A 16,886-nucleotide genomic window follows, 5' to 3' on the forward strand; every position below is an offset into this window, starting at 1 on the left:
CCACTAATAACATTAGTCCACGATGAGCAGTGTCCATTCATTACCACTCTCTGTCTTCTCCCCCTCAACCGCCCCTTTATCCATAGCAGCAATTTGCCTCCAATGTCACACTGCTCCAATTTGTGTAGCAGTCTTCCATGTGCAACAGTATCAAAAGCCTTTCTAAGATCCAAGTATATAATATCAAAGTTATTCCCTGCATCCAGTTCTTTTGTGACTGCATCATAGTATCCAATCAAATTGGTCAGGCAAGACTTCCCCTTAACAAAACCATGCTGTGTCCGAGCTATAACTGAAGTCTTGTCTAAATGATCCTGCAGTGCTTCTTTAACCAGTGCCTCCATTAATTTTCCTGGAACAGAAGTTAAGCTCACAGGTCTATAATTACTTGTGTCAGCCTTTGATCCTCCTTTGTGAATTGGGGTCACATTTGCAAATTTCCAGTCTATGGGTACCTCCCCTGAGTCCAAGGAAGCTCTCATAATTATGGCTAATGGTTTGCTTACTTCCTTTGCTGCCTCCTTTAATATAACTGGATAGATCCCATCCACCCCTGGTGCCTTTCTTGTGTTTATCTTCAACAGTTTCTCCTCCACTTTACTCCCAGTTATTTCAAGATTCTGTAGCTTACTGTTAGAGTTGAATACACCTCTGGCATTCCCCTTGCTGAATAACTCCTCATGTGTGAATGTCGATGCAAAATATTCATTCAGTTTGTTAGCTACCTGAGCAGGATCATCAACAGTTGACCCATCAATATCAAGTGGACCAATCTGATTCATCCCCTTCCTTCTAGAGTTTACATAAGTAAAGAACTCTTTGCTGTTTTTCTTTGCATCCCTTGCCAAGGATTTCTCGTAATCTGCCTTCGCCTGCCTAACCTCCTTTGTAACTTGGTTGCATATCAACTTGTATCTATCATAGGCTTCTGTGTCATGTGTTAATTTGTAAGTATCCCATGCATTTTTCTTCTCTGCCATACCTCATTAGTTCATCTGACATCCATTTTGGCCTAAACCTTGAACAATATTTCTTAGTTGGTATGTAAAGCCTAGTAGCTTCCAAGATAAGTTCTTTGAATGCTTCCCATTTTGAATTTGCTGTTGGTAACATCAGTTGGTCCCACTGTATAGAATTTAAATACTGTCTCAGTCCATCGTAGTCGCTTTTATGAAAGCAATAACCCTTCCCTTTACCCCTAATGGTAGTTACCTCTTTGAGTAAATCCCACTTCAGCACACTGTGATCACTGCCACCTAGTGGTTCATTTATCTGCAGATTCTTAATGCATGAAGAATCACTGCTGATAATCAAATCAAGAGTATTACTCCCTCTAGTTGCCTCCCGAACATGCTGATGTAGAAAACAATCATCCAATAAATCCACAAAAGCCCTGCTAGTGTGTGAGTGACCAGCCCCCAAATTCCAGTCAATATCTGGGAAATTAAAATCTCCCATTATAAGACTCTCTGATTTACTGGCCCACTCTATTTCCCTGTACAGTTTCTTATTATACTCATCAGAGTCATTAGGCCTATAGCACACTCCTACTCTCAATTTTGATCTCCCAATGCTTATGTCACACCAAACTGACTCAACACTGCACTGTCCAGCGAAGTCGACTGGCTTCACTTCCTTGGTTTTTATGTGTTTCTTAACTAATAGCATAACCCCTCCCCCCTTTCTATCCTTTCTGTAGACGTTGTACTCCCCAAATTCCAGTTCTGCATCCCTTATATCTGTGTGACACCACTTCTCTGATATCCCAACAATATCTGCCTTTGATGTTTTGAGCAATACCTCAAATTCATCAAATTTATTTACTAAACTCCTAGCATTGGTGTACACACAAGTATACCTGCACCTGTTTCTATTCTTAGCTACCCAACACAACCCATGTGTTTACTTGTACCGCAATGGCTCCCAGCAGTCTCTGAAATATCATGCATCTTGTTTTTCAGGCTTCTGCTCATTCTGATAGAAGCAGTGCAAGAATCTCTTTCACCTCTGCCAGTGGCTACTGTCAATCTATTGGTCTTTGTCGACCCACCTAACACTGCCTCAATAGCATCAGCAAATATTCTTGCACCCTTTCTATTTAAGTGTATCCCATCCCTGTAGAAGCAATCTCTCCTGTTAACAAGTACAGTCCAGGCTGAAAAAAATTCTACCCCTTGAGCCTTGCACAATCTTTCCAGGGCCGAATTGATCAACAAGGCTCTCATCATATACTCCCTCCTATCGTGTCTGGGCAGAATTGCAGACACTTTCAAATTCAACCCTAATTCTCGGCTTTTGTTCAACAGTGACCTGTACTTGTTAAGTAATTCTGCCGGTCTCCTACTCTTGATATCATTAGTGCCAAAGTATATTTTGCATCTCATGCAATACCCTTCCAGAATAAACTGATGTGTAAATGTTCTACATTTACACATGAGTTTATTCTGGAAAGGTTTTGCCAGAGGTGTATTAAACTCTGGCAGTGAGCTAAATGATTGTGTAATAACTGAGAGCAAATTGGAGGAGAAATTGTTGAAGATAATCATAAGAGTCACCTGCAGTGTATAGATCTATCCAGTTATATTAAAGGAGGCAGCAAAGGAAGTAAGCAAACCCTTAGCCATAATTATGAGAGCTTTCTTGGACTCAGGGGAGGCACCCATGTACTGTAAATGTACAAATGTGACCCCAATTCCCAAAGGAGGATCAAAGGGTGACAAGTTTATTACAGACCTATTAGTTTAACTTCTGTTCCAGGAAAATTAATGAAGGCACTGGTTAAAGAAGCACTGCAGGATCATCTAGACAAGACTTCAGTTATAGCTTTGACACAGAATGGTTTTGATATCATATACTTGGATCTTAGGAAGGCTTTTGATACTATTGCACATGGAAGACTGCTGTACAAATTGGATGGCACTGGGGGCAAAATTGTTGCTATGGGCAAAGTATGGTTGAGTGAGAGAAGAGTGATAATCAATGGACACTGCTCTTTGTGGACTAATGTTATTAGTGGAGTTCCCCCAGGGTCCATTGTTGGGTCCATTGTTGTTTTCTGTATTTATTAATGATATTGATGAAGGTACATCAGGCTTAATGTCTAAGTTTGCAGATGATATGAAGGTTTGCAGGGTTGTTAATGACACTAATGATATACGCTACTGCAACAGAATCTGGAATAGTTGAGCAGATGGGCTGAGAGGTGGCAACTGAAGTTTAACATTGACAAATGCATGGTACTGCATATGGGTAGCAGTAACTCCAGAGTAACTGTATCAACTGTGTGGTACTATACTCAGGGTGGTGAATGAAAACAATCTGGGAGTAATTGTGCAGTCAGATATGAAGTTTTTTGAGCAGTGCAGATGGTCTGCAAGAGTAGCTCATGGTGTCTTGTCAATGATATACAGAAATTTTTCTAACAGGGATGAGATAATTATCCTCTTGTATAAGGCAATGGTCAGTGGTCAGGCCACACCTTGAGTACTGTATACAGTCTGGAGGCCTCATTTCAAGGATGTAGAGCTGCTGGAATGAGTACAGAGAAGGGCAATAAAATTAGTGAATGGAACAAAGGGTTGCTCTTACGAAGAAAGGCTTAAGTTTTGCAAATTAGTGTCTGGAGACTAGGCACCTGCGAGGTGATCTGATTGAGGTGTATAAAGCCTTGAATGGTTTGAGCATGCTCAATGCTGATGGGATTCTTCCTCTTGCTCAGAATAATCACCTGAGAAGGCATAAATTCAAATTGAGGAAAGACAGATGTAGGATAAATGTGCAGAAGTTTATCTTTAGCCAGCGGGTAGTTGGTTGGTGGAACAGACTTCCATCCCTTGTTGTGGAAGTTGATAGCCTAAATAAATTTAAGGCTCAGCTGTACAGGTATTTGGAATGAATGGAGGGGTGAAATTGGAGTGGTCTTTTTTTTTTGTTGATGCTGCATAAGCTTGCTTTCTTGCATCATATGCCTGCTAATGCTAAAGTTTTATATTTTACAAAAAAAGCCCTGGGAAGGGCTTTTTTTGTAAAATAGACCTTATACAGATTTTTTTATTAACTGAATAAATATTTTATATCTAAACTCACAAATGAAGTTCATAGAGATGGGGTTTATGGAAGTCAGTCTGTAGTACTGATGGAGTAAAATGATTTTTTGATAACAGAAAGCGAGGTTGAATAGAACGTGATGCAGCTAAATAATCATCCTGATACAATCTATCCAATTATAGATAGAAGCTACAAAATGGGTAACTTTTAGCCATAGTAATGAGTTTTGAGATTCAGGAGAAGTATCTGCAGATTGGAGATGTACAAATATATCTTCTATTCACTGCGATGGAGAAAGGGGGTGGCCAGGCTGGATCACATGAATTCTGCAGTGGCCATTGGGTAACAAAATTGAGAAACTTTCTCATGAAAAATAAAATTTTATATTTCTTTGTTTGGAAGAAAATCCATGTGAATCTAATGATTTGCGTAGATCTTTATGCAGATATTTGAAAAGTATTGGGAATCTGTGTAAGCAAATTTGGAGAGTTGGGCATGGTGCAATTTTTGATAAGGCATCTTGAGCATGAAAATCTGTTGCAGTACTGAAAGATTTAGTAAGATGGCTACTGAGGTGGTTGAGATGTATTTCCCAGTTTTTTGTTAAACTCCATGCCTGTGGAAGGGAACAGTAATAGTGAACCTAAATAAAATACTGTAGGTTGAATGTGATCTCCAGGAACTTAGAATCAGACTAGCTAAAGAAATAGCTACTACGAAAGATGAAAATATCTCTGTCATAGCAAAGGGATCCAGCTCCTTGAAATCAACCAAAGCACCTCTGCAAGAACGGCCAACTGGGAGTTGGTTACTTCGAAAAAATATAAATCCATTCCTTAAAACTCATTCATCCCCTATGGGCTTGGCACACCCAAGGTCCTGAGTGTTGGATATCATCATTCTTCTCTTTCTTGGTGATTTTCTCTCTCTCTCTCTCAGGTTAAGTAGGGAATTTTTTTTTTTTTTGCTGTTGCATTATAAGCTTCCTTGCACCAAATACCTAATAATATCCAACCATGTGGGATGGCAGATATAATCTCCCATGCTCTTGTTTAAAATTGGAAAGCATATGAATCAGGAAATTAAAGAAATTGTAGAGCTCTTAAGAGATCTGCGAGACATTTCTCACAGATCTCTTAATTTCTCTGCCTGGAGGACACTGATTCCAATGCATTATGATTTATGTTTATATACATTAAAATTTGTGAAGACAAATTTCCTAAAAAATAAATAACCTTACTTGGTTTGAATTGTTGGTTAAAAAAAATCTTTTTATCAAATCACACTTGCCAGTATCAGAGTGATGAAATAAAGTGAAAAGTGTTTATTTCAGACTTTCCAATGCAGACTGATATCTCCTAGGACTTACTCGATTTTGGGCTTTTACAGTAACATTACATCATAGAAAAGAATAATACCTGGCAAACTGTGCCAGGTATTAGTATGTATAATTAAAAAAGTTTTTCTTATACTCCAGTATGATTACAAAGGCGGTCATACTGAAAGAGTTTTATAGGAGTTTATAACTAATCAATTTGACAAGATTATAATCAACTGTTTTGGTAATCATTTGAGTTTGAACTATGGTCAACTTAAACACCCACTCCTGTAGGATGACATGGATTCATCTGTACAAGGTCCACCACCATTAATTTACTTTATAGCATCAGTGTTAGTCTTAATGTCTTTGCAGCTTTTTGAACTTCAGGTTTTCAGGGATTAATTATCTTCATTTTCATATCAAAAGATGAAGATAATTAAAGGATGAAGATTAATTATCTTCATCCTTTCCTCGAGAAAAGGATGAAGATAATTAATATCAGCATTAATGTTCTGATCAAATGCTTTTTTTTTTTTTTCCACTTGGTTCCAGGATAACAAGAGATAGTTGCTAAATGTAATCATAGGAGTTTTTAAGAACTTTGGTAAATTACCAGGGAATAGAGTATTGATGATTAAATGGAGTGGCAAACAAGACTTCATAGAGGCTAAAAGTGTGTTGCTGTTAAAAGAATAACTTTCAAGGTCTTTTTAAAAGAGATGACAGAGTGGCTAACTTTTTCATTAGGAATCTGATGGGCTCAGCATGCATATGTGTGAGTAAGCCACATAAGACTGTGTGTGTGTATATAAAGCTGTTTGTTCTTATAAACTGTGTGGATAGCCAGAGGCAGTTCTTTCCTAATGCCTTTTGGAAATAAAATTTTGAGAAATGCACTTCTTTAGGTGGATAATTGATTTAGAATCTTTAAATGGCCAATTGGGAACTAAAAAATCTGTATCCTCAGTAATATTTGTAGGCGTCAACTCAGTTACTCCTACAAATGATGAAAATTTGTACGAGTAGTTGAAAAAGTGATGCCAATAAAATTCCATTAATGTAAATGTGACCACCAGTAATTAAATTGATGTACTTTCATTTCCAAAGTGCCAAGAAATAGATGAATTTATTCTGAAGATTGGATATCTCTCTCTCCTCATTCTACAGATCCATTTGCCTCTTAGATTTAATCTCTTGCTTCTGCTGAAGCCCTTTACTATCATTTATTACAACTGTCCTATATAATTGCTATTGAAATTTCCTTCTTTTGCTGAAGTTATCAAATGTGGTTTGTTATTTCCTTTAATAATTAACATGGATAGTTGGTTTTCCCGTTCTGTATTCTAGAATAGCCCCCCCCCCCCAGTCTGATAACACTTGGATCAAACAGTCCCAGAAATCTTTGCACAAACTGTTCTGCCCTATCTGACTTTTTTTTTTTAAATCAATACGAATAAATCTTAATTTATCTGTTTAATATTGCTTACCCTGAACTAAAAAAAAAAGCATGCTTAATATGTACTTCAAAGATATGCAAATACTGTGCATTCCAGATTAGTCCATGCTGATGGCTGTTCAGATCAAAGGAATGTGGTTTTTTTTTTTTTCTCTCTCTCCCTTCTCTTCTATTTTTGGCTTAATTTAATTCATTCTCCTCTTTTTAGTATGTCTCTAGGGAGAAATGGAGATAAATTTTCCAGCTGCAGTGAGTTAATAATTGGAATGTATAATTATTTCTTTTCAAGTCTGAGTAAATTGTTCTACTAAAGCAGCAAAGGTTCTTTGTGCACAGTGCATAGCTTTGTCCCTTTTATAAATTAAAGGGGAACTAAATGCTCATAATTGGCAGTACTTATTGTTTCCATTCAGCTCTAAATAAATTAACTTCATCCTTAGCAATGAGGAAAGCTCATCATTGTGTTAACTTCTAGATGAATTTAAAATTGTAACCACATAGCCATTTTAACTTGATCTAGAAGTCTAAATTGTAATCATATAACGTACTGTACTTTAAAATACATTTCATAGAAATGCATTTTTTTAGGAGTACACCAGACAAATACATTTTATTTTTGTTAAACTTGATTGTTGGTGATTGTTCAACAAAGATATATTATGGTTAGATATGTTTTTGTTGAACTTTTTGGTTGTTAGGCTTTCTTATTTGTACTGCTTTTACCAGTCTGTTACTACACTATCAAGTTTAAATTTAATGAAAACATTTCTTAGAACTGCAAGAAGAGAAAAACCAATGATGCTGTATTACCAGCTGTTTCTATTAAAGGAAAACTTGCCGTGCCACCTGTGGTGTTTCTGTTTTGGGAATTATTGATCCATTTTGAAGTGCTCTGACAAGGACTGCTGTGTGGTAGATTAAACTTAGCTACTGTGTGTACTTTTACACAGCTTTATGAAAGACATGATTTTATGATTAATTTAAATGTTTGCACTGATTTAAAGTTAAATTGGTTTTAAATTATTGGTATTTAATTAATTGGTATTTAATCATTCCTATAAAGCATGCTTAAGATTTGTTTTAGCAAATACTTCTATTTCTTTTTTTTACGACTTGATAAATTTCTTGTATAATTTAAAATGCATTCTTATGTCAGTTGTCTGAAGTTTGACAGTGTTTTCTTTAACTAACTGGAAATCATTGGCCATGTCATTTTTTAGAAGATGTGGTTATTGTATATGTTGAATGAAACCTGCATTCTTTTCCTTTTTTTTATTTTCAATAAATGCTGACTTGGTTTTAGACCATTGATTTGAGTCTTCTGTGTTGCATTGAGTATCACAGATCTTAAAATAGTCATGCACTTGCCAGAGTAGAGTAACAAAGTTAGAAATGCATTTATTGGCCCTTAACACCAGAATAAGTCCCTCTTTAGTACTCAGTGTTTTTGAACATCAACTGAACAGTTTCTTCAGGCAATGTAAGTGCTGATCCAGTCTTTTTTGCCTTCTAATTTTTAGTACCTTACCTTCTTATTCTGTTGCCATTCATTCTGAGGGGGGTAGGAGACATCAGTGGTTATGCTTGTTCCCGTAACTCCTGTTGGTCAGTGGATTGACAATCACATTGTACATTGTTAGCCTCTTGTTTGATTTTAATAATTATTATTGACACTATTCTTGATAACTACAACACTGTAGTTTAGAACTTATGTACGCTATCTCAATTGAATTACCATTAACCATTGTTTTTTTAAATTGAAAAAGCTTGTAAAGATAAAAAAAAAAAAAAAAAGTCCTAGAATTTCTTATGGATTTCTATATTCATCCTAGTGTCATTTAGATTTATGGACAACAAGAAAAGAGATGCTGTTTCAAATTTTTAACATCCTGGGGATATCCTCTTTCTAGTATTATAATAAAAATAATTCCATGTTAATTTTTGAATATGGGATATCCTGTAGGACTCTTAAAAAATTGAGTTCTTTAATACATCCATGTGCTGTTATTTGATGTTTCATTATCCATTGATCTGAACTTCCATTGGATTTTGATATGATAGTACTGAGTCATTTGCTGGTCAGTCTACCTGTGCCTTGCCATGAATTAAAGTATTTTTTTACTCATTAACCAAGGCTGAAAATAAAAGGGGTGATGTTAATGCTGCTAATAGGGTGGAAAGTGGGAGGAAGCTAGAAAGCCTGAGAATTCAAAGGCTAAAGTAAAAATCTAGTGGTGTCTTTTGAACAGTGAAATTTTCCTTGTAACTGTGGTGACAGCATTGGGAGTAGGGGTCTTGATTCACAATGAAATTAAATGCTGCACTTGTAATTCCAACACTCATATTCAAATATGAGAATATGATTAAAGAGGCCTGTGTGCTCTGGAAGTGATGACTCAGCCATGAGCACCTTTATCCCATACTACCCAAACCTATCGCAACAGGTTTGTAGAATCTTAAAATCACATGGGATAAAATGCGTACAACTCCCAGGCAGAAAACGATGATCCCTCATCTCTAAGGTAAAAACACCTGTCCCCACCCTACAACAAAGCGGATTGGCCTACCGCATCTCTTGCCTTGACTGCACTAACTGCTACATCAGGTAAACTGGGAGATGGCTCGAAAAATGCCTTTCCGAACACAAAAGAACAATCCGTTTAGCGGATGTGGAGCACTCAGCTATTGCTGAACACATTTGGGCAACCCACCACGACATTGACCCACACTGCGGTCGTGATTATGGATAAGTCCCGCCACTATCGGCGACGTGCCTGGTTGGAGTCATTAAACATCAAATGCTCCAATACCTCAGTGAACAGGAACAGTGGATGTCAAGTCCACCCTATCACTGAAACAGCAATCCTGTCCATTGATAAACGCTGGCAATGTCCACATACATCACAGCCACAGACTTTAACATCCAACAATCAATCACACATTTCACATACAAGATTGGCAGTACACGGCCTCATGCTCCATTCTTAACTGTTGGTTTTAACTGAGGAAAGTTGACAAAACAACCGAAAGCTTTTATTTGTATGTATCTCATCTAATATTTATATATTTTCCTATTATTAAACTTGTCACAATCTATTTTTGTATCTGTTTCACTCTGAGCAACAGTAATTTGATATTAACAAATATGATAGTCTTATTAGGGACATAGAAAAACCTTTTTTGATGGTTATGGATTGATGACCCAACCATTCAAGATAACTATTCAAGCTGTGAGGTTTTAAGACTGAGGACATTAATAAGGAAAAACAAGGTGCAAGTGCCAGATGTGTGTCATGAATTAAAGTATTTGCAAAGTATATGCAAGTGCCTTGCCATGAATTAAAGTATTTTTTACTCATTAACCAAGGCTGAAAATAAAAGGGGTGATGTTAATGCTGCTAATAGGGTGGAAAGTGGGAGGAAGCTAGAAAGCCTGAGAATTCAAAGGCTAAAGTAAAAATCTAGTGGTGTCTTTTGAACAGTGAAATTTTCCTTGTAACTGTGGTGACAGCATTGGGAGTAGGGGTCTTGATTCACAATGAAATTAAATGCTGCACTTGTATTTCCAACACTCATATTCAAATATGAGAATATGATTAAAGAGGCATCAATCACACATTTTAGCATTAGCATTAGTAGAGGCATTTGATGCAAGAAAGCAAGCTTATGCAGCATCAGCCAAAAAAAAAAAAAAAAAAAAAGTAACATAAATAAATAAAAATAACCACTTCCACTTCACCCCTCTGTTCGTTCGAAATACCTGTCCAGCTGAGCCTTAAACTTATTTAGGCTATCAACTTCCACGACAAGGGATGGAAGTCTGACGGATTTCAATCACACATTTCACACATTTCAATCACACAAATCAATCACACATTTCACATACAAGATTGGCAGTACACGGCCTCATGCTCCATTCTTAACTGTTGGTTTTAACTGAGGAAAGTTGACGAAACAACAGAAAGCTTTTATTTGTATGTATCTCATCTAATATTTATATATTTTCCTATTATTAAACTTGTCACAATCTATTTTTGTATCTGTTTCACTCTGAGCAACAGTAATTTGATATTAACAAATATGATAGTCTTATTAGGGACATAGAAAAACCTTTTTTGATGGTTATGGATTGATGACCCAACCATTCAAGATAACTATTCAAGCTGTGAGGTTTTAAGACTGAGGACATTAATAAGGAAAAACAAGGTGCAAGTGCCAGATGTGTGTGTGTGGGGATATAATAGATTTAGATGTGGGTGTGATTTACATAATATTAAGGTTCATAGTTAGATTGCAGATGTTAGAGCCATAATTTTCCTAATGGGATCACTGAAGTGAGTAGAATAGTGACGTCTTTTTGGAAGATGTTGTCAGGAACTAATTTCTAGAAGTATCGTTGCCGAGGTTTAAAGCTGCCAGATATAGAACCCCTCTTTGCTAGGGGCTAATTGCAAATAATTATTTTTTTTTAATTGTTTGAGCAAGTAAACCTTTCTGAATACAAAATGAACCCATAGATATTGCTTCCCCCCCCCCACATTTGGATTGGTTTTATAAAACCTTACAAAAAAAAATAATCAAAAATCCTCAGTGTTTTGAAAGACCACCTTTTTAGATGGGCTGCAAAGTATTGACTTTTTTTAATTGACTCCCCATACTTGAATGTGTGAAGAATTTATTTTAGCATAATTTTGTGACTTCTAACAGAACAACATTAACATCTTATGCATATATAAAATCATCTTGAAAAATATTATTATAAATAATGTGAATTGTCTTGTTGATAATGATTCTTTTTGATCTGAATTTTTTTTTTTTTTTTTTTCTTAGAAATCATGAATGATGTGATCAAAATAGTCAAGAAGAAAGGGGAATGGAAAGTACTTGTCGTAGATCAGCTTGGTATGAGAATGATTTCTGCGTGCTGCAAAATGCATGAAATTGCTCAGGAAGGAATAACAAGTAGGTTTTCCTTTGATATCTATTAAAATTTGTTAAATAACCTGTTAAATAATGTTAAAAAAAAAAACTAGATACAGTATATCTTTCAGGTTTACATTAAAGTTAGAACTGGTGAAGCCTTGTGATTAGCAAAACTAAACAGCAGATACTTAATGAGAAAAGGGAAGTTGCTTACATTCCTGGCAAATTCAATTTTTATACATGATATGGCTATAACCCTTATAGCTCTGCCTGTACAGGCATATGGATTGTGGATCAGAACTTAATTTCACTGTGGAATGATTGTTGGATGTCACATTAGTAACTGAATGCGAAATTTTATAAAAATTTACTAATGCTTTCAGTTAGTAGTAAATTTTTGGGAATGTCAACTTTTTACTCCTACGTTATTTGTAGCATTTTTCATTCTTATAGTACTTATCCCAACCCAGCTTCCTTATTTTCTTTGATTGTGACATATGAGGATAAGGATCCTTGCATAGATCCTGATATTGGCAAAAGTCCTGGCATGTCAGGATCATTGTCAGTGTGCCATTGTCCTGACGACTCACTTTGTATCTTCCATTTTTATGGGTGAATTGTCGATGTAAGGCTGCGATCCAGAAATAAAGTCCCAGTCCTCTAATTGAAGACTCGGTCTTCTCAGAGGCCCAAGAAAGCAAGATAATGTTGAATGGATGTGAAGATAATACAGGTAACCCTCGTATGACACGGTTATTAGGTTCCTGTAAAATGTCGTGTTGTGCGAAACAGTGTTATACGGGACTAAGAAAAGTACAAAAAGGGGGTTACATTCCAAAAGCTAACAAAAATACACTATTCTAGATTTCGTGTATCTTCTGCTCTCTTTAAAAAAAATCAGTAATTTGGGTTTGTTTGCTTTTGCTTGATTTCTTTGCTTTGGCCAACTTTATGCTTTTTAGTGTAAAATTTGGAAGTTTAGAATTTTCATCTGCGTATCATCTGAATTGATTTGATTTTACCTCTGATGCCATTTGCACCAAATCAGCTATGCTAGATTCTTTTTCTACCAGTAATCCTTAAACATCTTCAGTAATCATATCTTTTTTTAAATTTTTTTTTTTTTAGGAGCATCGGCGACTAAGGCCATGTTACTGTGTGTATTGTCTATAAATTGCATGTGTCCCGAGGTAGATTTTATTTTTTTTCTCCCAAAAACACAAGTTTCTAGGAGGAAAGAACCATGCTACCCTTGCCTGATTCAGTCATGTTGTGAAAAAGACCCATAATTCCTCCCTTCATTGATGAGATTCAAACTCTGGTATTTTCTAGCTGGTGTGAGGAGGAGGGAGATTCTATCAACTGTGCTACCCATGAGGGCTTCAGTACTCATCATCAAAACCTTCCCCTCCTACCGACGTAGCAAGTTCTGTCACACTGATTCCATTTTCTGCCGGTTCAACCATATTTCCTGAATGAACTGTGACTCTGGGCATACATTTTTCCACACGCATTTAATGTTGATGGTTTTACTTCTTTCAGCGATAAAGCTAATTCTGATACAGTCCACAATTGAGAAATGTTTCCATGCCTCCATTACTTCAATAGATTCAGAATCAATTTTTTTCCAAAATCCATTGTAACGATTTTCTGATGTAATGAGTTTTAAAGGTGAATATAATGCATTGATTTAACGGCTAAATGAAAGAAGTTGTATTAACCCAGTACAGCTGTGGCGGCAAGAACATCACTTCAACTTTTGGATGGCCTGGTGTGCTAACTAATAGTAATAAAACTTTGAAATCTAGATTTTTGTACAAGTTCAATAGCACAGAATTTAACATGGGAATTTCCCAACAAAATAAAATGCAGAGATTTCTCAAATTTTTTTTTTTTTTTTTTTTTTTTTTTGTTCCTGAATGAACAGTGGGTATTCAAAAAGAGTGGAAATGTTGAAAAATTACATCCAACATAATAGCACTGTTTTCCCTGCACAAAAGCTCAAAAATACTCTTGTGCGAGGTTTACAGAAATTCTCTAACCATGTTTGAGTGAAACCCTGTTATATAAGTACCATGTTATACGGGGGTTGCCTGTACTTATATTTTTGGTTCATGTGGCATTGTTCATTACTTATATTGCATGGTCAAAGAGTGAACCAGGAATACCTTATGATTACCAGGAATGATGATTGCGCAGTGTTTTTCAGGAAAAACAGCTGGAAAAGTGGGCTTTTAGGGAATTGGCACAGGCATCATGACATTGCCTCTACTCACTTTCCGTTCAAAAATTTTCTGTGACTCCATCACTGTGGTCCCCCATCAGATTTAGCTGCCTGTGGATTTTTTTTTTTTATGTTTCTCAAACTTAAGGCTCCATTTAAAAGTTGCAGATTTGTAACAACTGAGGAAATTATTCAGAATGATACAGGAACTGTCAGGAATGCATCCAGAAATTGCAGATGTTAGAATTAGCATGTACAGTGTTAAGACTAAGGATGCACCGATTAGGTACATAATGGTAATCTGCTCCTTGGCCAATTAAACTTTAATCTGCTTTTTGTTGATTTAATCTGTTTTATTAATCTGCCACTTCCTAAGTTAAGCTAGTTAATCACTGCCAAGAGATTCATCAGATAGCTTTGATATACTGAAATGGATTTAGTAAACATTTTCTGAGTTTGGCTGCTGTATGACCAATTTATTTTTATTAATACAGAAATACAATAAAAAAATTAATGCAACTTAACAGGTATTTTAATCAAATTTATCACTTTTTTTAACCCAGTATAAAGGGGAAAAAAAAAAAAAAAAATTACACAGAGTAATAAAAATTAAATACTCTTAAATTCTAATGCAAAAACATCGGAGTTTCCCCATTTTCAGGACGTAGCCTATTTCTTGCAGGTTCGTACAAATTATCACCAGTACTAAATATTCTTTCAACTGATGAATCTGGTGCACTTAAATATTTCAAAGCCTATTTACTCAGAAGAGTTTGTTTCCCATGTTTTTCCACCACAGAAATGGGTTATCATTTCTAAGCAGTAATGTCAAATTTAAATACCGATTCAATTCTTGAGTGCAACACTGAATAATGCTTGTTCTTTTTTTTTTGAGGATTGCATCTCTTTTGAACTTACTTTGGGTGACATTTCTTCTGTTGTCTTCTGTTGGGTGACGTTCCTTCGTTTTGAACACTGTCTCATCAGAAACTAATTCATAAAACAAACATGAAAAAGTCATAGTAAAGTCTGGGGTATCTTGATCTTCAGTAGAACTGGTTGAAGCATATCCTGTTGGAATATCAAGAGAATCCCCCTCTTAGATCCATTTGATCTTGCTCCAGAGCTTCTAAAACCCATTCCTTTATTTTGTTTTTCATATTGCTTCTTTGAAATTTCATTTTATTTCTAGGATCTATAAAAGTAGATAAACACAAGGATTTATTTCCATGTAAGTAGAAAATCTTTTCACAATTTATGATTTAAGCTCCTCAGCTGCAGTAAGAATTCTGCTGAAATTATTTTGGACAGCTTTGGACAAAAATAGTCAATTGTAGGATTATCATTTGAAGTGGTAGATTCTCTTTTACTAGCTTCATTAGTGATTTCTTCAAATAGACCTAGGAATGGACCTTCAAATGGGCAGTCAATTATGTAGGAAACTTTCACTGTGATATGGAAAGAAGGCCTGGTCCTCTCAGTGGACTACCTTTTATTCTTAACTGGAAGTTAGAGACAACTTTATTATTGTTAAATAAAGGAAAACAAGAATAAAATTTTAAATGGCTAGGCTAAACAACATAAATTTAAAACTAGATTATTGTGGTAAAATTTTTGTATTAAAAAATTTTTTTTTTTTTTTTTTTGAATAATTTACCAAGCAAAACAAAATTAAGAGTATTAGATTTTACTTTAACAATTTTCATCAACAAAAGCTAAACTGCAGGTATGTTTTTTTTTTTTTTTTTTTTCATATGCTGATTAGTTGTGGAGGATCTGAATAAGAAGAGAGAGCCATTACCCACTATGGAGGCTGTTTACCTTATTACTCCAACAGAAAAAGTAAGACAAGTAATTTCAATAATTCACTAAATGTGTTACAGTTTTGTTGCAGTTTACTAAACATTTGTAGTTTTGGGAACTGGGGCTGTAGTTAGCAGTGTTTAATACCTAAGTTGCCTTTTCCTTCACAAAGTACACAGAAGATTAACAGAAGTGAAAGAGTAACTTCTCAAATATGAGCAAATGAAGCTCTGAACTTGACTGTAATTAATTTAGTATAGCTAAGGAGTGGGGTTTACATCTCTATTTTACAGTTTAGATCTTTGATGCTGTTTCTTAAGACCGAGAAAATGTCTTATAAAAAGGCATTGACTTCAAATTGTAAGGCTGCCATGATGAGTTATACCTTATACTACACTACCAATACAATAGCAGTCTTCAAAAAAGAATGTGCATAAGGCAACCCATGGTTGCCTTACAATTGGAGAGATTGCCTTTTTGTAAACTTTGCATCTTTCTTTTACTTAGCTATAAAACAGATGTAAATCTGACCCTTAGCTATATTTTTTACTTATTTGAAATATATCTCTTGCACCATTGCTAGACTTGTTCCTGAGCAGATAGTTTTAATTCAATTAAATGCACAAAATCACTGAACACAGATAATTACCCAATGTGGCTAGTTGTAGCCATGATCTAGTAGTAGTGGCATGTGATGCAAGAAAGCAAGTGTATGAGCTTATGCAGCATCAGCCAAAAAAAAATTGCGCCATTCCCTCCAAATGCCTGTCCAGTTCCTCCTTAAATTTATTCAACCTATCAACTTCCACAACGAGAGATGGAAGTTTGTTCCAGCAATTAACCACCCACTGGCTAAAGGCAAATTTCTGCACATCTATTCTACATCTGTCCTTTCTTGATTTGAATTTATGCCCCCTTAGGTTCGTAATCTGAACAAGTGGAAGGATCCCATCAGAATTCAGCGTGCTCAACCCATTCAAGGCCTTATACACCTCAGTCAGATCACCGTGCAGGTGCCTAGTCTCCAGCCACTGCAATTTGCAGAACTTAAGCCTCTCTCTTGGTAAGAGGATCCCTTCATTCCCCTCACCAATCTTGTTGCCCTCTGTACA

At 35.8% G+C, this 16,886-nt stretch overlaps 1 protein-coding gene across 1 annotated transcript in view; it reads left to right on the top strand.

Moving 5' to 3' along the window:
* LOC150083908 (protein ROP-like) overlaps positions 1-16,886 on the top strand; it is a 124,597-nt gene that overhangs the window by 30,656 nt on the left and 77,055 nt on the right. Inside the window, exons 2-3 of the mRNA XM_090374949.1 lie at positions 11,655-11,786; positions 15,737-15,813. Coding sequence (XP_090231075.1) covers positions 11,655-11,786; positions 15,737-15,813 — 209 coding nt within the window. The remainder of the gene's footprint in view (positions 1-11,654; positions 11,787-15,736; positions 15,814-16,886) is intronic.

Source organism: Mastigoproctus giganteus, chromosome 6 (genome assembly GCF_048544385.1).
Source record: "Mastigoproctus giganteus isolate SK-2022 chromosome 6, ASM4854438v1, whole genome shotgun sequence".
NCBI lineage: Eukaryota > Metazoa > Arthropoda > Arachnida > Uropygi > Thelyphonidae > Mastigoproctus > Mastigoproctus giganteus.